Source organism: Dendrobates tinctorius, unplaced genomic scaffold, assembly GCF_039654945.1.
Source record: "Dendrobates tinctorius isolate UK_male_01 unplaced genomic scaffold, ASM3965494v1 ptg000089l, whole genome shotgun sequence".
In the NCBI taxonomy this organism is placed as follows: Eukaryota; Metazoa; Chordata; class Amphibia; order Anura; family Dendrobatidae; genus Dendrobates; species Dendrobates tinctorius.
In genome coordinates, this window is record NW_027361757.1 from 18,755,418 (window position 1) to 18,778,426 (window position 23,009).

Consider the following 23,009-nt stretch of genomic DNA (forward strand, 5'->3'; position numbering starts at 1 on the left):
TCAGTTCTGCCCCATGTGCAGGGTCTGTCACCTCTGCCCCCATGAGCAGGGTCTCTGCTTCATCAGGGTCAGTTCTGCCTCCTGTGCAGGGTCTGTCACCTCAGGGTCAGTTCTGCCCCCTGTGCAGGGTCTCTGCTTCCTCAGGGTCAGTTCTGCCCTGTGCAGGGTCTCTGCTTCCTCAGGGTCAGTTCTGGCCCCTGTGCAGGGTCTCTGCTTCCTCAGGGTCAGTTCTGCCCCCTGTGCAGGGTCTCTGCTTCCTCAGGGTCAGTTCTGCCCCCTGTGCAGGGTCTCTGCTTCCTCAGGGTCAGTTCTGCCCCCTGTGCAGGGTCTCTGCTTCCTCAGGGTCAGTTCTGCCCCCTGTGCAGGGTCTCTGCTTCCTCAGGGTCAGTTCTGCCCCCTGTGCAGGGTCTCTGCTTCCTCAGGGTCAGTTCTGCCTCCTGTGCAGGGTCTCTGCTTCCTCAGGGTCAGTTCTGCCCCCTGTGCAGGGTCTCTGCTTCCTCAGGGTCAGTTCTGCCCCCTGTGCAGGGTCTCTGCTTCCTCAGGGTCAGTTCTGCCCCCTGAGCAGGGTCTCTGCTTCCTCAGGGTCAGTTCTGCCCCCTGAGCAGGGTCTCTGCTTCCTCAGGGTCAGTTCTGCCCCGTGTATGGTCTCTGCTTCCTTAGGGTCAGTTCTGCCCCCTGTGCAGGGTCTCTGCTTCCTTAGGGTCAGTTCTGCCCCCTGTGCAGGGTCTCTGCTTCCTTAGGGTCAGTTCTGCCCCCTGTGCAGGGTCTCTGCTTCCTTAGGGTCAGTTCTGCCCCCTGTGCAGGGTCTCTGCTTCCTCAGGGTCAGTTCTGCCCCCTGTGCAGGGTCTCTGCTTCCTTAGGGTCAGTTCTGCCCCCTGTGCAGGGTCTCTGCTTCCTCAGGGTCAGTTCCGCCCCGTGCAGGGTCTCCGCTTCCTTTAGGTCAGTTCTGCTCCCTGTGCAGGGTCTCTGCTTCCTTAGGGTCAGTTCTGCCCCCTGTGCAGGGTCTCTAGTTCCTCAGGGTCAGTTCTGCCCCCAAGTGCAGGGTCTGTCACCTCTGGGTCAGTTCTGCCCCCAAGTGCAGGGTCTCTGCTTCGTCTGGGTCAGTTCTGCCCCCTGTGCAGGGTCTCTGCTTCCTTAGAGTCAGTTCTGCCCCCTGTGCAGGGTCTCTGCTTCCTTAGGGTCAGTTCTGCCCCCTGTGCAGGGTCTCTGCTTCCTTAGGGTCAGTTCTGCCCCCTGTGCAGGGTCTCTGCTTCCTTAGGGTCAGTTCTGCCCCCTGTGCAGGGTCTCTGCTTCCTTAGGGTCAGTTCTGCCCCCTGTGCAGGGCCTCTGCTTCCTCAGGGTCAGTTCTGCCCCCTGTGCAGGGTCTCTGCTTCCTTAGGGTCAGTTCTGCCCCCTGTGCAGGGTCTCTGCTTCCTTAGGGTCAGTTCTGCCCCCTGTGCAGGGTCTCTGCTTCCTCAGGGTCAGTTCTGCCCCCTGTGCAGGGTCTCTGCTTCCTCAGGGTCAGTTCTGCCCCCTGTGCAGGGTCTCTGCTTCCTTAGGGTCAGTTCTGCCCCCTGTGCAGGGTCTCTGCTTCCTCAGGGTCAGTTCCGCCCCGTGCAGGGTCTCTGCTCCCTGTGCAGGGTCTCTGCTTCCTTAGGGTCAGTTCTGCCCCCTGTGCAGGGTCTCTACTTCCTCAGGGTCAGTTCTGCCCCCAAGTGCAGGGTCTGTCACCTCTGGGTCAGTTCTGCCCCGTGTGCAGGGTCTCTGCTTCGTCTGGGTCAGTTCTGCCCCCTGTGCAGGGTCTCTGCTTCCTCAGGGTCAGTTCTGCCCCCTGTGCAGGGTCTCTGCTTCCTCAGGGTCAGTTCTGCCCCCTGTGCAGGGTCTCTGCTTCCTCAGGGTCAGTTCTGCCCCCTGTGCAGGGTCTCTGCTTCCTCAGGGTCAGTTCTGCCCCCTGTGCAGGGTCTCTGCTTCCTCAGGGTCAGTTCTGCCCCCTGTGCAGGGTCTCTGCTTCCTCAGGGTCAGTTCTGCCCCCTGTGCAGGGTCTCTGCTTCCTCAGGGTCAGTTCTGCCCCCTGTGCAGGGTCTCTGCTTCCTCAGGGTCAGTTCTGCCCCCTGTGCAGGGTCTCTGCTTCCTCAGGGTCAGTTCTGCCCACTGTGCAGGGTCTCTGCTTCCTCAGGGTCAGTTCTGCCCCCTGTGCAGGGTCTCTGCTTCCTCAGGGTCAGTTCTGCCCCCTGTGCAGGGTCTCTGCTTCCTCAGGGTCAGTTCTGCCCCCTGTGCAGGGTCTCTGCTTCCTCAGGGTCAGTTCTGCCCCCTGTGCAGGGTCTCTGCTTCCTCAGGGTCAGTTCTGCCCCCTGTGCAGGGTCTCTGCTTCCTCAGGGTCAGTTCTGCCCCCTGTGCAGGGTCTCTGCTTCCTCAGGGTCAGTTCTGCCCCCTGTGCAGGGTCTCTGCTTCCTCAGGGTCAGTTCTGCCCCCTGTGCAGGGTCTCTGCTTCCTCAGGGTCAGTTCTGCCCCCTGTGCAGGGTCTCTGCTTCCTCAGGGTCAGTTCTGCCCCCTGTGCAGGGTCTCTATACTTCCTCAGGGTCAGTTCTGCCCCCAAGTGCAGGGTCTGTCACCTCTGGGTCAGTTCTGCCCCGTGTGCAGGGTCTCTGCTTCGTCTGGGTCAGTTCTGCCCCCTGTGCAGGGTCTCTGCTTCCTCAGGGTCAGTTCTGCTCCCTGTGCAGGGTCTCTGCTTCCTCAGGGTCAGTTCTGCTCCCTGTGCAGGGTCTCTGCTTCCTCAGGGTCAGTTCTGCTCCCTGTGCAGGGTCTCTGCTTCCTCAGGGTCAGTTCTGCCCCCTGTGCAGGGTCTCTGCTTCCTCAGGGTCAGTTCTGCCCCCTGTGCAGGGTCTCTGCTTCCTCAGGGTCAGTTCTGCCCCCTGTGCAGGGTCTCTGCTTCCTCAGGGTCAGTTCTGCCCCCTGTGCAGGGTCTCTGCTTCCTCAGGGTCAGTTCTGCCCCCTGTGCAGGGTCTCTGCTTCCTCAGGGTCAGTTCTGCCCCCTGTGCAGGGTCTCTGCTTCCTCAGGGTCAGTTCTGCCCCGTGCAGGGTCTCTGCTTCCTCAGGGTCAGTTCTGCCCCCTGTGCAGGGTCTCTGCTTCCTCAGGGTCAGTTCTGCCCCCTGTGCAGGGTCTCTGCTTCCTCAGGGTCAGTTCCGCCCCGTGCAGGGTCTCTGCTTCCTCAGGGTCAGTTCTGCTCCCTGTGCAGGGTCTCTGCTTCCTCAGGGTCAGTTCTGCCCCCTGTGCAGGGTCTCTGCTTCCTCAGGGTCAGTTCTGCCCCCTGTGCAGGGTCTCTGCTTCCTCAGGGTCAGTTCTGCCCCCTGTGCAGGGTCTCTGCTTCCTCAGGGTCAGTTCTGCCCCCTGTGCAGGGTCTCTGCTTCCTCAGGGTCAGTTCTGCCCCCTGTGCAGGGTCTCTGCTTCCTCAGGGTCAGTTCTGCCCCCTGTGCAGGGTCTCTGCTTCCTCAGGGTCAGTTCTGCCCCCTGTGCAGGGTCTCTGCTTCCTCAGGGTCAGTTCTGCCCCCTGTGCAGGGTCTCTGCTTCCTCAGGGTCAGTTCTGCCCCCTGTGCAGGGTCTCTGCTTCCTCAGGGTCAGTTCTGCCCCCTGTGCAGGGTCTCTGCTTCCTCAGGGTCAGTTCTGCCCCCTGTGCAGGGTCTCTGCTTCCTCAGGGTCAGTTCTGCCCCCTGTGCAGGGTCTCTGCTTCCTCAGGGTCAGTTCTGCCCCCTGTGCAGGGTCTCTGCTTCCTCAGGGTCAGTTCTGCCCCCTGTGCAGGGTCTCTGCTTCCTCAGGGTCAGTTCTGCCCCCTGTGCAGGGTCTCTGCTTCCTCAGGGTCAGTTCTGCCCCCTGTGCAGGGTCTCTGCTTCCTCAGGGTCAGTTCTGCCCCCTGTGCAGGGTCTCTGCTTCCTCAGGGTCAGTTCTGCCCCCTGTGCAGGGTCTCTGCTTCCTCAGGGTCAGTTCTGCCCCCTGTGCAGGGTCTCTGCTTCCTCAGGGTCAGTTCTGCCCCCTGTGCAGGGTGTCTGCTTCCTCAGGGTCAGTTCTGCCCCCTGTGCAGGGTCTCTGCTTCCTTAGGGTCAGTTCTGCCCCCTGTGCAGGGTCTCTGCTTCCTTAGGGTCAGTTCTGCCCCCTGTGCAGGGTCTCTGCTTCCTCAGGGTCAGTTCCGCCCCGTGCAGGGTCTCCGCTTCCTTTAGGTCAGTTCTGCTCCCTGTGCAGGGTCTCTGCTTCCTTAGGGTCAGTTCTGCCCCCTGTGCAGGGTCTCTACTTCCTCAGGGTCAGTTCTGCCCCCAAGTGCAGGGTCTGTCACCTCTGGGTCAGTTCTGCCCCGTGTGCAGGGTCTCTGCTTCGTCTGGGTCGGTTCTGCCCCCTGTGCAGGGTCTCTGCTTCCTCAGGGTCAGTTCTGCTCCCTGTGCAGGGTCTCTGCTTCGTCTGGGTCAGTTCTGCTCCCTGTGCAGGGTCTTTGCCTCCTCTGGTCTGTTCTACCCCTGTGCAGTGGCAGAGGCGATGCAGATACAAGCTACGGCCCCGGCTACAAAGCGTTACTCCCCCTGCATGAAGAGGGCCGTATATGACGGTATAATAGGCTTTGGGGCCATGTTTGCCAATTAAAAAAAAGATTGTTCCTAGTGGGAGAAATCTAAAGCTCCTTTCTGTGAGAACAACCTGTATAGTCACAGGCACACGGCAGACCGTGCTGTTTTCTGTGGGGTTTCTGCCTGCCGTAATTCTCAATAAACTCCCGCCAAGCGCTCGCAACCTCGCACTGCCTCTGTCTCCTCAGTCACAGTGGCCGCACTTCCCGCGTTTTTGTTTCCTGCCTGTCACCGGCGCTTTCCCAGAACCTAAGCCCCGCCCCCAGCTGATTGCCACCAATCACGTTCAGCTGACGCCTCTACCTCCATTCCTCGCGATATTGTCAATGTGTTCGACCAGGAAACTGCTGTGCGTATCAGAGTGTGTGTGGGCGGAGCCGGCAGGACGCGTTATACAAGCTGCTGGATATTTGGCGCCAGATTTCACTCGCGCCTTGGCGAATGACTGAGGAGGTTTCCCGCCATCCTAGCAACATGCCTGTAGAAGAGCGGTCCGCCTGCGCCCGGCCGGGTAACTGCACACTCCTCTTATACCAGGCGGGGCGTATTACCTGCGTGCGGGAGGAAGCAAGCACCTCTACCAGCGGCGGCTTATGCGAGTGTTGGGAGCGGCGTGTGAGATAACTGCTGCAGGGACCGGCCTCAGGCTGTGAGCGGGGCGGGGGCAGCTGTGGAGTGTGCGGGAGCCATGTGAGTCTGGGGCCACGGAACGTGCGGAGCAGTGTGTGGCCGGGGGTGCGGGATTGCTGAGCTGCGTGGGAGCGGTGTGTGGCCGGGGGTGCGGGATTCCTGAGCTGCGTGGCCGGGGGTGTGGTATTGCTGAGCTGCGTGGGAGCGGTGTGTGGCCGGGGGTGTGGTATTGCTGAGCTGCGTGGGAGCGGTGTGTGGCCGGGGGTGCGGGATTGCTGAGCTGCGTGGCCGGGGGTGCGGTATTGCTGAGCTGCGTGGGAGCGGTGTGTGGCCGGGGGTGCGGGATTGCTGAGCTGCGTGGGAGGGGTGCGGGATTGCTGAGCTGCGTGGGAGGGGTGCGGGATTGCTGAGCTGCGTGGGAGGGGTGCGGGATTGCTGAGCTGCGTGGGAGCGGTGCGTGGCCGGGGGTGCGGGATTGCTGAGCTGCGTGGGAGCGGTGCGTGGCCGGGGGTAACTCCACATGTGGTAACTGCACCGTGCGGATTTACCACATTGAATACATTCTATTTATGTAACTTGTGTTGCATAGACTAGTGTTTCCGCAAGAGGAATTGTTATACTGCGGTCCTGATAGATGCACTGCATGTCTGTTTCTGCGGGTGATCGCAGATGCACAGAACACATAGCGGATGAGGGATTTCTAGATCCCATCCGCTATTCTGTAACACCTAGCCTAAGGGTACATGCCTACATTGCGGATATGTTCGCAGCATTTCTGCAACTCCCTGGCACGGGTAAAATGCATGCGGAATTTGCATGTATTTTCCTACGAAACGCAAGCATAGTGCTTGACAAGTGTGACCAACTTCTTACTATTGATGATGCCTATGCAGCATCAGTTGTAAAATAAAGAATGTTAAAAAAAATAATAGATATACTTACCTCTGTCGGCTCCCAGAGTTGTCCCGGTCCTCATTAGTGCTGCTGGCAACTTCTGTTCCTAGGGATGCCTTGCAGCAATGACCTCTGAGGTAGCACCACGCGAGACCGCTACGTCATCAGAGGTCATTCATGCAATGCATCCCTGGGAACAGAAGATGCCGGCAGCGTGGCTGAGAGGCGGGAAGGCTCCAGGGGCCGATCTTTTTTATTTTAATTATATTTTTTACAGGGTTATGGTACCCAGGGCATGGAGTAGTCTCCTCAGTTCCAGACCCTGGGTACCATCCGCACATGAAGCACGCACTTCACGCATGGTGGGCATAGCCACATGCGTAAAGTGAACGTTTGACTGCAATCCTATGGCGGCGGAATCGCCGCGACTGAGCAGAAATAATGGACATACTGTGGATTTTACCACTGCGATTCCGCAGTGGTAAAATCTGCAGCATGGGGATGTGTTTTATTAGCGTTTTTTAAGCGTTTCTGCTGTGGCAAAAACGCGACATGGGCACACAGCCTTCAAGAAAGTGCCCACGATGAGGAATAGCAACGTTTTGGACGCATTGTATCTCGCTGTCCAGAACACTGCGTTCTACATTACAAGCACAGTGGGTAGGATTTCTAGACATCCTGTGCCGACTGTGCTTCTACTTAACACTGTAAACTCGCCCACTGTGCGGGTTTACAAGCTGCAGCATGTACAATTCTGTAGCGGAGACACTAGGCTCCACTGTGTGTTTTCAGCAATGGGCTGTCATTACATGCAGTAATCCGCATGTACCTAAACAGTAAGTGCAGTATCTAGCATGCAATGTTTTGTAAGCAGCGAAAATACGCTGCCCCCAAAGCACTGATATACCTTAACGTGGGCTTGTAGACTTACTGAAACCCCTGCGCTGTGTTGCTTCTGTGTACATGTAGTTGATGTGGTTGGTAATTCTGCGTGTCACAGTGGAGCCATGTTCCCACCAGTCTCCATTTATCCTTTTTGAGACTGTATGACTTGGCAATGCTCTTCGTCAACCACTACTCCATTGAAGAGCAATTGAGTTCTTGGGATCAGTGTGGGTCCCACCAGGTGGATCCCCAGTGATCGGTGAGTTATTCACTATCCTATGGGTTGAGGATAACTTCCACACTTGACAATACCCATCAGAAGGTGTTGTAGTGCTAGTTCCTTTGACAAATACATTAGAACTGCATAACTGACTTTTATTTGTTTAATGTATCTGTGAAACATACTACAAAAACATGCAGACATTCCCTGCAAAAACTGACAGTGTCTGGCTGTTACGCACATTGGTGGACAATACATTGAATCCAGCCTTATAGTCTGCTCACAGCAGACACATTGTGTAACAGACAGATAAGGACCTTTCCTTACTGGTGAGAATAGTTCATGGAATGACAGGCAGTTTATAGTGTGGAAACCAGTCTTTTTTTTTTTTTTTTTTTTTTTTTTTTGGGATTCCGCAATGCTGTGCTAATGCTGCAGTTTTTACCGCGGCGGAATCGCTTCGCGGTAAACGCAGCATGCTCATTAATTTTGTGTAATCACGATGATCCCGCACCCATAGGAATGCATTGTTCCGCTTACTTCCCGCATGTGGCAGTGCACACCATGCGAAAAGTAAGCAGAACAATTGCGGATGGTACCCACGGTCCGGAGGAGAGGAGACTGTCCTCCGGGCTTTGGGTACCATATCCCTGTAAAAATAGAATTTAAAATAAAAAATATTGTTATTCTCGCCTACCGACGTCCCGTGCAGCCTTCCCACCTCTCTCCACGCTCCCGTTCCCAGTAAGCCTTTGCGAAAATGCCCGCGATGACGTCCGTTCCCGCGGGATCGCGAAGTTTCTTCTTTTTTTTTTTTCTTTTTTTTTTTTTTTACATTTTCTTTTACTACTGAGGCTGCATAGGCAGCCTCAGTAGTAAAAAGTTGGTCACACTTGTCAAACACTGTTTGACGAGTGTGACCAACCTGTCAATCAGTTCTCCAAGCGATGCTACAGATCGCTTGGAAAACGCTAGCATTTTGCAAGCTAATTACGCTTGCAAAATGCTAGTTTTTCCACGGGAAAATCGCAGGAATTTAAAATGCGATTTTTCCCGCGGAATGGAATTCCGGAACTCTTGCGGGAATTTCCGTGAGTTCCACTACGTGTGAACTTAGCCTTAGGAGATGGTCATGGCCAAAAGTATTAATTCCAGAAAATATCAATTATACCTGTTTATTTCCTTTGTGTATTGGAGCAACAGAATATAAAGTAAAATAAAACATCATTTTTCACAACTCCAAAAATAGGTCTGACAAAATTGTCGCCTTACCAAAATTGTTGGTAAACAATTTTGGTTCAAGCATGTGATGCTCATTCAAACTCACTTGTGGCAAGTAACAGTTGTAAGCAACATACAAAAAACACATGAAACCAGATAAAAAGGGGAGAAGCTGACTCCATCTTTGCACTGTCTGTGTGGCACTCTAAGGCTGGGGTCACACATGCGAGAAATTCAGTCGAGTTGCGCACGTCATTACCTGGCACTGCTGCCTGCACTTGGGAGAAGAGAGTGCAGCTGCATAGAAATACATGCAGCCGCACGCTCCACTCCCGAGTGCCGGCGGCAGTACTGTGTATTGACGAACGAGACTCGTCCGGGTTTCTCGCATGTGTGACCCTGGCCTTAAGCATGGAGAACAGAAATGGAAGAGAACTGTCTGAGGACTTGTGCCAAAATAGTTTAATAAGATCAGTAATCTCAAGGTTACAAGTCCATCTCCAGAGATCCTGCTGTTCCTTTGTCCAAGGTGCTCTACATAATCAATAAGTTTTATAACCTATGGCAGAGAAAGTGATGAAAAGTTGCAATGCAGGATGGTGAATAAGTAGCCCCAATAAAGTTTCAAAGAAATTCAAGCTCTCTTTTCCGGGTTCAGTTCACGCTGACATAGATAGCGGGTAGTGGTCTACATTTGAATTGCTGTATTTTGCGGATTATAAGATGCACCTCAAATTTTGAGGAAAAATAGGAGAAAAAAATGCATCTTATTGCTTACAGGGGGTGGTGGCTGCAGTGAAGCAGGGTTGCTGTTGGAGGAGGCAAGAGTGGAGTGTTGCTGCAGACCGCAGGCTGGGATGAGGGGGTTTTCCGATGTGTGACGCTGCAGGTGTTTGGGGGTGCAGGGCACTGCTGACATTTTGTGAAAACCCAGAGCCCCCGCACTTACATGGTTTACTAAGCAGTGGACTCTGGGGAAAATTGCTGGGGGGGTGGAGGTGCAGATTGAGATCTCATCTACTGAGATCTGCGCATGCACCTCCCCCTGCAGCTTTTTCCCCAGAGTCCACCGCACAGTAAACTATGTAAGTGCAGGGGCTCTGGGCTTTCACAAAATGTTGGCAGAGCCCTCGCAGTGGCGCACATCAGAACACCCCCTTGTCCCAGGCATGTGGTCTGCATCAACGCTCCACTCTTGCCTCCTCCAGTAGTGACCCGGGACCCTGCTCCACTGTGTCCGTTAAGGTATATCCCATTATAAGACACATCTCCATTTTTCCCCCAAAAATTTTTTTGGGGAAAAAGTCTCATAATCCAAATCCCAAAAATATGGTAAATGAAGCTCTATAGCAAGAGACCTAGGAGGACACCACTACTGATAGACCTAAAAAGGCTAGTCTGCAGTTTGATAAGATGTACATGAGTAAGCCAAAATTCATCCGGGAAAGCATCTTGTGGACCGGAAACAAAAGATGGAGCTTTCTCCTATGCCTCATTGGGGGACACAGACTGGGTGTTATGCTGCTGGCCACTCGGAGGACACTAAGTAAACCAGAAAGTTAGCTCCTCCCCTGCAGTATACACCCTATCGCTGGCTGAGATTTCTCCAGTTCTTACATGGTGTCTATAGGAGGCACTTGGGTTTGGTTTCAGACCCCACCATTTATTTTTTTGAATTTTCTGTAAATTTTTATTTTTTAATTAACGGAGTGAATGGGGCGACTTCCTTTCTATGGCCCGCTCTCCCCTGAACCAACAGGCAAGCACGTGGAGTAACCCTTCACGTACACTTTCCTGCGACGAATGGAAATGTATTCCTCTGACGATGGTTCCACGGATACAAGAGCAACAGGACGTAGCACAGGAGTGCATGGAGAAAGACCTGAACAGCACTTTTTTGGATGCCCTGAATCGAGCTCTCCGTCCCCCTGCCCAGAGGGAGGATCAATTGAGCAATACCCTCCTGTAAAACCTCCTTCAGCTCTGCTACATCGCCTGGAGGATGAGACTGGAAGACCCCGGACAGCGACGACCTGACTGAGCACAGGAGTGAAGGGGTCGGGTCCTTGTCCCTGGGAGAAGCGCTGACTTGGGGTCAGCGGCGGCACACTGGTGCTCGGTCGAGGCCCCCCTCCCGCCCGGCGCTTACCATGAGGAGGGAAGAAATTTAGCCCCTGGCTTTTTCAGCCTGCTAGGCTGCAATTTAAATGGCGCCTACCGCGGGTAGGCCGAAAATTTAGTCCCTGGCTTTTCCGGCCTACTAGGCCGCAATTTGAATAGCGCCGCCTGCGCTATCGTCACTGCCCCTCCTCTTGGCACCTCTCAATCCTAACGAGACGTGCAATTTTATTTTCGGGGCCATGTCTGTTACCTCTACTGCAGTTAACCCTTTCAGGAGCAGCCGAATACCAGGTGACGCCACAGGGCCACCGTTTTCCTCCCGGGCGACATAACAGGACCGTGGGCAAGCTGCATCTGCCCTCAGATTAAAGCTAACCCCTTCCTGGCACATTCCCTGCAGCTGCAGTCAAACTGCTGTTAACCCTTTCTGGAGCGCTATGCCTCACTCTAAGGAGCCTAAACAGGCTGCTAAGAAGCACACTGCGTTTTTTTTCTCCCGTGTGTACGACCACTTGCAAGACCATTTCTTTGGCACTTACCCAGTGCACAAACTAATCCGTTATGCACGGACCGCCACCTGGCCTGTGCTCCAACGCCCCTCACAGCAGCTGCTGACGGGCCTCCTGCATCTGGTACCCCTGAGTGGGCTGTGCCCCTGTCACGGTCAGTGGAGTCTCTGACCCAGGCTATATTCTCCCTCCGGGAGGACTTTCTGGAAAAGCGGACCTATGGCGTGTCCCCTAGTTGCACCTCAGCGACTCCTGTCGCTCGCCCTCTCCTGAGGTTCGCAGCGAGCATGACTCTTCGTATCTGTCGCGTCAGCCCCTCAGAATCCCCATCTGATCAAGAGTCGCTTGATTCTCTCAGAATCAGTCAACAGGATTCTGAAGTTGGATGAGAAATCCAACTCCAGCAATCCCTATCTCATTTAAGGAACAAGCGTGTGCGCTGATTTACCAGCCGTCCAGTAACATGGGGATCGGCCACATAAGTGGTTCACTGGGCAAAAGTTAACTGGCTAAATACCCTTTTGATCCAGACCTAATGAAGGATAGATTAGTTCCCTCCGGTGGACCCTCCTGTACTGCGTCTTGCTTCTACAACTCTCCTATCTGTTTCTGAGGGTTCCTCAGTCAGAAACCCCTCCGATCGTCAAATTGACTACCTTGCCCGTTCAATATTTTGGAAGCTTCAAGAGCAGCGTTTTTTCCTTCCTTCGCGGCGGTTTAGGTCACTAAGGCATGGCCGCTTGGGCAGAAGTCCTGATTACTTCCAGGGCACCAATCTTCCTCCGGAGGCAACCACTGTCGCCAGCCAGATGATTCACGCAGCGGACTTTGTAGTAGCTGCTTCTTTTGATGCCGCCAATTGCGAGGCTCAAACTGCTGCTAATGTGATCTCCATTAGAAGAGCCACAGGGCTCCACGGCTGGTGGGTAGATGCCACATCTAAAAGATTGTTGACTTCTCCCCCCTTTTCAAGCGGGTCGTCTTTTTGGAGAGAAACCGGACCAGCTCATTTCTGATACCGGGGGAAAAAGTAAATTCCTTCCTCAACAAAGGGCTGTTCGGTCATTTCGCAACCAACAGCTGACGCGTTTTCGATCTTCTCGCAACAAATCCGGTTGGTCCTCTACCTTCTCTTTTGGATCAGGTCGGTCCCCGTGCGGAGACAGAAGTTCCCAGATCTCATACAGACCTAACTGTTCTTGGAAACCCAGGCCTAGGGCTTCTGGATCTAGGGGAGCCAGAGCTCCTAGATCTACCCAATCACGACAAGTGGGTCAGGAAGCTGGTGTTCTTCGGATATAATATAGAATTTCTTCTCCCCCTCCAACTCGGGTTTCCTTTCCTCTTCCCCCCCCCCCCCCCCCCCCCAAGAGAAAGACAAGAGCCTTCCTTTGTGCTGTTCAGGCTCTGCTAAGGGACGGAGTCATGATTCTGGTCCCCCTTCACGAAGGGTTCAGGAGATTTTATTCAGACCTTTTTTGTGGTTCCAAAAGGGAATGGGACGATGCGACCCATTCTGGTTCTCAAATTGTTAAATCAATGGAAACTCTCCGATCAGTTGTCGCTTCCATGGAAAAGGGACAGTTCCTAGCATCCATCGACATCAAGGACGCTTACCTTAAGATTCCAATCTGCCCATCCCTCCAGTAGTTCCTGCGTCTTGCAACTCACGAACACTTCTAGGTGGTGGCCTTGCCCTTTGGACTCGCCACCGCTCCCAGGGTCTTTACCAAGGTCATGGTGGCTGTCATGGCCATTCTTGACTCTCTTGAGGAGTGAAAAAAAGCTGGAGTCTGAACTGAGAAAGTAAGTTAATGTGTATGCACAATGTAAGTGCATATTAACACATGACCATTAACCAGAGAAAACAGCAAAAAACACAAATATCCTAAACTAAAGTAAAAATAAACTGCAAATAATGCATAAAAGTAATAATAAGGGTTTTTAGTAAAAATAATTTTGCTCAAAATAATGTACAAGCCATCCCGCCACGTCACGGCAACCCTTGTGGGACAGTCCTACTCTAGTATTTATAACCTTTTCACTTGCCAAGTGACGTGAATGTGAACAAGGATAACTTTTTAGTTTAGGATATTTGTGTTTTTTGCTTTACTCTCGGAGTGGCAGTGTTGCCATATCTGGACGACCTGCTCATCAAGGGTCCGTCCCAGCCGGCGAGGAATCTGTGGTGATCCGTAAATACACTTTCTTGCCTAGGGTGGAAGACTGCGAAAAGTCTCTCAGGACCGGCTCACACTCAGGAGAGACCCAAGCCTTACAGCAAGCAGCGCAGCCTTTCTCGACCAGTTTCTCACTCCATTCGTTTCAGCATGAGAGTTCTCGGAAGGATGGTGGCAGCTATGGAAGCAGTTCAATTTGCACAGTTCCAACTCCGTCCCTTACAACATGCGTTGCTGTTAGCTTGGGACAAGAACCCGTTCTCCCTGGACCGTCGGATTCCTCCGTCCCTGCGGGACAGGCAATCCCTCAGGTGGTGGACACTGTGGTCCTCCCTGAATCAAGGGAGGTCTTTACCCCCCCAGTAGGATGGTTGGTAGTAACCGACGCAAGTCTCCTCAGTTGGGGTGCGGTCTCTCGTCGCCACACGGCACAGGGTCACTGGTCAACCCAAGAGTCACGTCTCCCAATTAACATTTGGAGATACGAACAATCAGAGTTTTCACCATCTCTTTGCAGGTCTCAATCCGACAATGCCACGGCTGTAGCGTATATCAACCATCAGGGAGGTACCCGGGGCAGGATAGCCATGCAAGAAGTGAGTTGGAGTTGTGGCCAAAAGTATTGACACCCCTGCAATTCTGTCGGATAATACTCAGTTTCTTCCTGAAAATGATTGCAAACACAAATTCTTTGGTATTATCTTCATTTAATTTGTTTTAAATGAAAAAAAAAAAAAACACAGAAGCAAAACATTGATCATTTCACACACAACTCCAAAAATGAGCCAGACAAAAGTATTGGTACCCTCAGCCTAATACTTGGTTGCACAACCTTTAGCTAAAATAACTGCGACCAACCGCTTCCGGTAACCATCAATGAGTTTCTTACAATGCTCTGCTGGAATTTTAGACCATTCTTCTTTGGCAAGCTGCTCTAGGTCCCTGATATTTGAAGGGTGCCTTCTCCAAACTGCCATTTTTAGATCTCTCCACAGGTGTTCTATGGGATTCAGGTCTGGACTTATTGCTGGTCACCTTATAAGTCTCCAGTGCTTTCTCTCAAACCATTTTCTAGTGCTTTTTGAAGTGTTTTGGGTCATTGTCCTGCTGGAAGACCATGACCTCTGAGGGAGACCCAGCTTTCTCACACTGTGCCCTACATAATGCTGAAAAATTTGTTGGTAGTCTTCAGACTTCATAATTCCATGCACATGGTCTAGCAGTCCAGTGCCAGTCAGCAAAGCAACCCCAAAACATCAGGGAACCTCCGCCATGTTTGACTGTAGGGACCGTGTTCTTTTCTTTGAATGCCCTTTTTTTTTTTTTTTTTTTTTTCCTCCTGTAAACTCTGATGCCTTTGCCCAAAAAGCTCTACTTTTGTCTCATCTGACCAGAGAACATTCTTCCAAAACATTTTAGGCTTTTTCAGGTAAGTTTTGGCAAACTCCAGCCTGGCTTTTTTATGTCTCGGGGTAAGAAGTGGGGTCTTCCTGGGTCTCCTACCATACAGTCCCTTTTCATTCAGACGCCGACAGATAGTACGGGTTGACACTGTTGTACCCTCGGACTGCAGGGCAGCTTGAACTTGTTTGGATGTTAGTCGAGGTTCTTTATCCAACATCCGCACAATCTTGCGTTGAATTCTCTTGTCAATTTTTCTTTTCCATCCAAATCTAGGGAGGTTAGCCACAGTGCCATGGGCTTTAAACTTCTTGATGACACTGCGCACGGTAGACACAGGAACATTCAGGTCTTTGGAGATGGACTTGTAGCCTTGAGATTGCTCATGCTTCCTCACAATTTGGTTTCTCAAGTCCTCAGACAGTTCTTTGATCTTTCTTTTCTCCATGCGCAATGTGGTACACACAAGGACACAGGACAGAGGTTGAGTCAACTTTAATCCATGTCAACTGGCTGCAAGTGTGATTTAGTTAATGTCAACACCTGTTAGGTGCCACAGGTAAGTTACAGGTGCTGTTAATTACACAAATTAGAGAAGCATCACATGATTTTTTGAACACTGCTAATACTTTTTTCCCCCCTCTTTTTTGCTTGGTATGGAATTATATCCAATTTGGCTTTAAGACAATTCTTTTTGTGTTTTTTCATTTAAGACAAATTAAATGAAGATAGTACCAAAGAATTTGCTTGCAATCATTTTCAGGAAGAAACCGTATTATCTGACAGAATTGCAGGGGTGTCAAATACTTTTGGCCACAACTGTACATCTTCCATGGGGCTGAGACCAACCATTCGCCCATCTCAGCAAGCCACATCACAGGCTTGGAAAATTGGAAGGCAGATTTTCTCAGTCACCAAGGCATTGCCTCGGGGAAGTGGTCTCTTCATCATTAAATCTTACAGCAGATTTGTCATCGTTGGGGGACTCTGGATGTGGATCTCATGGCCTACCCCCCCCCCTCCCTTACTTCCGACGGTCATCAAGAGGATCAGAGCGGAGGGAGTACCAGTGATCCTAGTTGCGCCAGATTGGCCACGCCAAGCATGGTATGCAGAACTAATACAACTAGTCGCTGACGTCCCCTGGCGACTTTCAGATCGTATGGATCTATTCTCGCAGGGCCCGATTTACCCCCAGATCTCCGGGGCCCTGTCTTTGATGGCATGTCCGTTGAATCCTGGTTTTTAGCTCAGGCTGGGCTCTCTCATGGCGTGATTTCCACAATGATTAGTACTAGGAAGCCTGTGTCCATGCGCATCTATCACAGCACCTGGACAGCCTTCTTTTTTCGTGGTGCAAGGTTCATGGTTGATCACCTCTGGTGTTTTCCATTCTGGCCGTAGTGGAATTCCTTCAATCTGGATTAATATCAGGCCTCGAGCTTAGCTCGCTCAAGCGCCAAATTTCTGCCTTGTCAGTGCTTTTCCAACACAAATTGCCACCAAGCTTCAGCTCAGGGTGTTCATTCAGGGATTTTCCCATGTGGCGTCTCCTTTATAGAAGGCCATTGGACTCTTTGGGGCCTTAACCTGATTCTCGGGGCCTTACAGGAGGTTCCTTTTCGAACTGCTGCAGGATGTGCCACTGACCATCCTCTCTTGGAAGGTGGTCTTTCTAGTGGCAACTACGTCAATCAGACTAGTTTCAGAATTGGCAGCCCTGTCCTGCTCTTCTCAGTTTCTGAATTTTCATCAGGAAAAGTTCTCAGGATGTCCCCGTCCTTCCTGCCCAAGGTCCTCTCTTTCCATCTCAACGAGGAATTTGTTTTGCCTTCCTTTTGTTCCGGTGCCAGTCCATCGCATTGAGAAGGCCCTCCACACCCTGGATGTGGTTAGGGCACTGACACTGCATCTTGCGGATGGCTCCCTTCCACAAGTCAGATGCCCTGTTCATGCTTCCAGAGGGGCATAGGGTCTAGCCGCGTAAAAAGCAACGCTAGCCAGGTGGATTCGCCTGGCGATTCAGGAATCCTACAGTGTCAGGAACGCGCCTGTCCCAGCGGAGATTAAGGCGTGCTCTACCCGGTCAGTGGGTGCCTCTTTGGCCATTCGGCACCAGGCCTCAACATAACAGGTCTGCAAGGCTGCGACTTCGTCCAGTCTGCATACTTTTTACAAAACATTACCAAATTCATTCTCAGGCCTGTCCCCAAGGCTGCGACTTGGTCCAGCCTGCATACCTTTACAAACATTGCCTAATTCATTCTCAGGCCTCTGCGGATGAAGCTCTCAGCAGACGCAGCCTGCAATCGGCAGTACCACGGTGTTGACTCAGTGGTACATGGGGTATTAGCAGATGTATGCTCCCCCACCCAGGGACTGCTTTAGGACGTCCTACTGTTTGTGTCCCCCAATGAGGCGTAGGAGAAATGGGGATTTTTGTGTACTTGCCGTAAAATCCTCTTCTCCGAGCCAATCATTGGGGGGGACACAGCACCCACCCTGTTTAGCCTATTGGTTCACTGTAGCATTCTTAAGCATTGACAGTTATGGTTATTTTTGACTGTTTATGCTCCTCCTGCTTTTTTCACCGAACTGGAGAAATCTCAGCCAGCGAGAGGGTGTATACTGCAGGGGAGGAGCTAACTTTTTCTGGTTTACTTAGTGTCCTCCTAGTGGCCAGCAGCATAACACCCACGGTCTGTTCCCCAATGATTGGCTCGGAGAAAAGGATTTTATGGTGAGTACACAAATCCCTATTTTTTTGTAAGACCATCATCCTACTGTTCAGTGAAAATGGAATGAGGCAAAGAAAAAAAACAGTACCTACAGTTAAATATGGTGGCAGTGTAAAGATATATTGTGGTTTTGCTTGCTCTGGCACTGGGTGCCTTGACTGTGCAAGACATGAAATCTGAAGATTACCAAAGGATTTTGGGTCGCAATGTAATGCCCAGTATCAGAATCTGGGTTTGTGTCCTAGGTTTTCAGGCATCACAATGACCCTCAAACATGCTTCAAGAAGATCACAGAAATGGATGGAAACAGTTCTGGAGTGGCAGCAATGAGTCTGGATCTAAATCCCATTGAACATCTGTGGGGTTCAGTTATGTTTAAAGTTGTTTAAGTACTTTTTGCAAATTTCACATTGCATTGTGTAAGCAGCTGGGAGGATACGTGACACCTTATGTAAGTGCTTGTAGGAGGATTGGTTTAGGGTATAAAGCCTAATTAGTATGCCACCATAGCCTTATCAGCACACCCCTGTCTGCACAATTGGTACAGACCATGGGATAACAGAACAGTTGGAAAAGGGGGGGGGGGGGGGAGAGAAAAACAGGCATATCTGGCAAGAACTACAGAAGCTTGAGGACTCCCTCCAGGATAACTCATTCTGGGAGACCTGGAATCATATTGGCACAAAGCCCAAGCAGAGCACCCTCCACATCCAAAATGGCAACATCTGGCACAGCTACTTCAAAGGCCTCTACAAGAACATACCAGAAGAAGACCTAACACCATAACAGAAGCACCTAACCACTAAACTCAGAGACATGGAGGAGACAATCAAAGACTTCCAAAATCCTCTGGACATACCAATCAGTGTGCTGGAAATAAAAGACAGTATCAAATTTATGAAATGCAAGAAGGCCGCGGGCAGTGATGGCATCCTGCCAGAGATGATCAAATTCAGTTCCCCAGATATACATGCAGCACTGGCAAAACTATTCACCCACATCCTGAGTGCTGGCTACTTCCCAAAAAGCTGGAATCAAGGTCTCATAACGCCCATCTACAAGAATGGAGACAGATATGATCCAGCAAACTACAGAGGAATGTGTTAACAGCATTCTGGGAAAACTATTTACCAGCATTATTAACAAAAGGATCATCACCTTCCTCACCCAGCGGGACACCCTCAGCAGAAACCAAGCTGGGTTCATTCCAAACCATCGCACCATGGATCACATCTACACCCTGCAAAGCCTCATCAAGACCCACATCCATAGAAAAAAACGGGAAAATATTTGCATGTTTTGTGGACTTCAAGAAGGCCTTTGACTCAGTGTGGCACCCAGGTCTGTTCCTGAAACTCCTGGAGAGCGGAATAGGTGGCAGAACCTACGACGTCATCAAGAGCTCATACACTGAGAATCGGTGCAGCGTGAAGGTGAATGGAAAGAGGACGGCCTTCTTCCGGCAGTGCTGTGGGGAAAGACAGGGCTGCTGCCTGAGCCCAACTCTATTTAACATCTACATAAATGGACTGGCAGCGGCCCTAGAATCCTCTGCCCCAGGTCTCAGCCTGCACGACCGAGAGGTGAAGATCCTGCTGTATGCAGATGACCTCCTGCTGCTTTCCCCAACCGAGAGAGGCCTCCAAGATAGCTTGGCCGTGCTGGAAACATTCAGCACCACATGGGTGCTGCCCATCAACCAAAAGAATACCAAAGTCATGGTGTTTCAAAAGAGGAGTTCTAAAGAAACCTCCACTTCCTCCCTCACACTAAATGGTGCCACGCTAGAGAAGACAAGCAGCTATACCTACCTCGGTCTGGAGCGAAGCCAAACCGGGAGCCTCAAGCAAGCAGCAGAGACCCTGAAAGGGAAAGCATGCAGAACCTTCTATGCCATCAGAAGACAAATGTACCACCGGTGAGAGTCTGGCTCAAGATATTCGACAGCGTCATCACACCTATACTGCTATATGGCAGCGAGGTATGGGGTCCAGCAACCTATCCAGACCAGAAAAAGTGGGATTCCAGCCCAACCGAAGTCTTCCATCTGGAGTTCTGCATATATCTCCTCCAGGTACATCGCAGCACCTCAAACATAGCCTGTCGGGCAGAGCTGGGCCGATTCCCCTTATGGCTCACTATACACAAGAGGGCGCTATCACACCAGGCGCATATACAGAACAGCAACCCCAGCTCCTACCATCATAAAGCCCTGCAGAGCCAAGAGCAAGCCAGGAACCTCGGCAGCCAGCTCAACCAAAGTCAGCAACACACCCTAACTAAAGCCCAAATAAAAGAGATCTCAGAGAGCTGCAAGATGCAATACATAGAGGGTTGGAAGAGTGAATTGGAGAAATCCCAGAAACTCACCATCTACCGGTCACTGCGGAGGGACTACACACTGGCTCCATACCTGGAAAGGCTACGCCACCCCAAAGACAGGCAGACCTTGAGTATATACAGATTAAGCGCCCACAACCTAGAGGTGGAAACAGGGCAGCACCGACAGACATACAAGCCACGAGAGAACAGACTGTGCCAGCAGGGGGCTCTGGAAGATGAGGTGCATTTCCTGCTGCACTGCAACAAATACTCAGCAGTGAGGGACTCCCACTTCCAGAAACTTACCACCCATACCCCAGACTTCCCATCCATGGACGAGGAGAGGAAACTCTGCATCCTATTGGGGGAAGAAGAATCAATGGTGGAGGTCTCCGCCCAATATGTCACCACATGTCATAAGATGAGAGGAACTAAAGACCTCCAAATGGACAATCACTCCCCAAATTTTGCCCCCAACACCCCATCCCCACTACCCTAATCCACTCCCCTGCCACACTTCTTTTCTTGCTTTGGCAACACTAATTGTATTTTGGTCCTGCCAATAAAGCCTATTTGATTTTGAGAGAGAGAATTTTGGGTTCAATCTGTGTCCCGCCAAAAAAATGGTGTAGGTACTGCTAACTTAAACAGATTATTCAGTTGAAGAAATGTATTTAATCTGTGGATGGGGCCATGAGGTAGTTGGGTTGTTTTTACTTTTAACTCATTTTGGACTTCTAGGTTCAAGAAATTGTATCTATGCATGAAAGTTGTTTTTGCTTTGAAAGCTCGTCTCTATTGGTACCATTTTGGGTGCATGACCAATGTTTTGTCACCTTTTTTTTTTTTTTTTTTTTTTTTTTAAATCCAAGTTGCTAAAAAATAAATTGCACAGTATTCCGATACCAGTAGCCAGGGCTGTGGAGTTGGAGTCGTAGCTCATTTTGGTGTAGTCGGTATAAAATGGTCCGATTCCTAAAATATATAATAAATTGGGTACAGTAGTTCAATGCAGAATGTGCTGACTATTTTTTCATAGGAATTTGGGAAAGTTATGAAGTGTCCTATAAATGGCTGTTCTATTCCTGATCTAAGGCTACATTCACACACAGCGTTTTTGCTGTTTTTTGAGGATACGTATTTCAGCTGCTAAAGCAGATCAGCTTTTTAAAAAATCTGCATCACCTGAAAGGTTTTTCAGCTCATAGATAATGTTTTCAATAGCAAAAGCAGATTAGAAATCTGCTCTATCCATTTATCCATATCTGTCCAGCCATATCTTATCTGTACCAAAAACAATGAAAGCCGGTAGCACACAGACTAACACTCCATTTTTTTTTTTTTTTTTTTAAACTCCCTTCCTGACATCTGACGTACTATCCCGTCCATGGGACCCGTCCCCTATGCCCATGTACGGGATAGTACGTCTACCGCGATCAGCGGCGCCCACGTGGTGAGCGCCGCTGATCGCGGCCGGGTGTTAGCTGATTATCATAGCTGACACCCGGCACAATGTGTCAGGGGTGGTCACGGACTGCCCCGACACGTTAACCCCTTGCACACCGCGATCAAACATGATCGCGGTGTACCAGGAGTTAAAGGGAAGCATCGGCAGGGAGGGGGCTCCCTCCGTGCTTCCCTGAGCCCCCCCACGGCAGCGCAATGTGCAGCGCTGCTGCGGGGGGCTCCTTTCCTCCAGGCCCCCGAATCCAAGATGGCGACGGGGGCCTGGAAGAAGCTGGCTTCCTCAGTGCCTGCAAAGCGGAGGCAAGAGGAAGTCTTCTTCAATGCCTGTGACAGATTGCTGATCTGTCACAGTGATCTGTGATGTGACAGATCAGCGATCTGTCACAGGACAGTGATGTCCCACCTGGGACTATGTAATAAAGTAAAAAAAAAAAATAAAGTGTAAAAATAATTTTTAAAAAATCGCCAAATAAATTGGTAAAAAAAAAAAAAAATATTCCCCAATAAATTCATTTTTTGAAAATAAAAAAAAACCAAAACAATAAAAGTACACATATTAGGTATCGCCGCGTCCGTAATGACCCGCCCTATAAAACTGTCCCATTAGTTAACCCCTTTAGCGAACCCCTTAAAAAATAAAAAATGAAGCAAAAAATGATTTCATACCGCCAAACAAAGTGTAATAACGCGCGATCAAAAAGATGCATATAAATATCCATGGTACCGCTGAAAACGTCATCTTGTCCCGCAAAAAACGAGCCGCCACACAGCATCATCAGCGAAAATAAAAAAGTTATAGCTCGCAGAATAAAGCGATGCAAAAATAATTATTTTTTTATATAAAATGGTTTTCATTGCAACAAACCGACAAAACAAAAAACAGACCTAAATGAGGTATCGCTGTAACCGTACTGACCCGAAGAATAAAACCGCTTTATCAATTTTACCGCACGCGGAACGGTGTAAACGCACTCCCCCAAAAGAAATTCATGAAACGCTGGTTTTTGTTCATTCTGCTTCCCAAAAATCGGAATAAAAAGCGATCAAAAAATGTCACGTGCCCGAAAATGGTACCAATAAAAACGTCAACTCGTCCCGCAAAAAATAAGACCTCACATGACTCGGTGGGTCAAAATACGGAAAAATTATAGCTCTCAATATGTGGTGATGCAAAAACTATTTTTACAATAAAGCGTCTTTTAGCGTGCGACAGCTGCCAAAAATAAAAACCGCCATAAATAGTAAATCAAACCCCCCGTTATCACCCCCTTAGTTAGGGAAAAATAATAAAATTAAAAAAATGTATTTATTTCCATTTTTCCGTTAGGGTTAGGGCTTGGGTTAGGGTTAGGGCTGAGATTAGGGTTAGGGGTGTGTTGGGGTTCGGGTTGGAGTTAGATTTGGGGGTTTCCACTGTTTGGGCACATCAGGGGCTCTCCAAATGCAACATTGCGTCTGATTTCAATTCCAGCCAATTCTGAGTTGAAAGTCATATGGTGCTCCTTCCCTTCCAAGCTCTGCCATGCGCCCAAAGAGTGTTTTACCCCCACATGTAGGGTATCAGCCTACTCAGGACAAATTGCAAAACAATTTTTGGGGTCCAATTTCTCCTGTTACCCTTAGGAAAATAAAAAATTGAGGGCAAAAATATCATTTTTGTGGAAAAAAAATGATTTTTTTATTTTCACGTCCGAGCGTTATAAACTTCTGTGAGCACTTGGGGGTTCAAAGTGCTCACCACACATCTAGATAAGTTCCGTGGGGGGGTCTAGTGTCCAAAATGGGGTCACTTGTGGGGGGTTTCCACTGTTTAGGTACATTAGGGGCTCTC

General features: G+C 50.5%; 1 protein-coding gene across 2 annotated transcripts in view; it reads left to right on the forward strand.

Annotated features, from left to right (window-relative positions):
• The first annotated feature begins 4,942 nt into the window (after nucleotides 1-4,942).
• HELLS (helicase, lymphoid specific) overlaps nucleotides 4,943-23,009 on the forward strand; it is a 78,278-nt gene continuing 60,211 nt past the window's right edge. The window contains exon 1 of one of the 2 annotated variants that reach the window (XM_073585877.1): nucleotides 4,943-5,101. In XM_073585877.1, the coding sequence (XP_073441978.1) occupies nucleotides 5,032-5,101 (70 nt within the window). In that variant the 5' untranslated portion in view covers nucleotides 4,943-5,031. Of the gene's footprint in view, nucleotides 5,102-5,147; nucleotides 5,281-23,009 lie in introns of those variants that run through there. The other variant, XM_073585878.1, reaches the window with a different exon arrangement.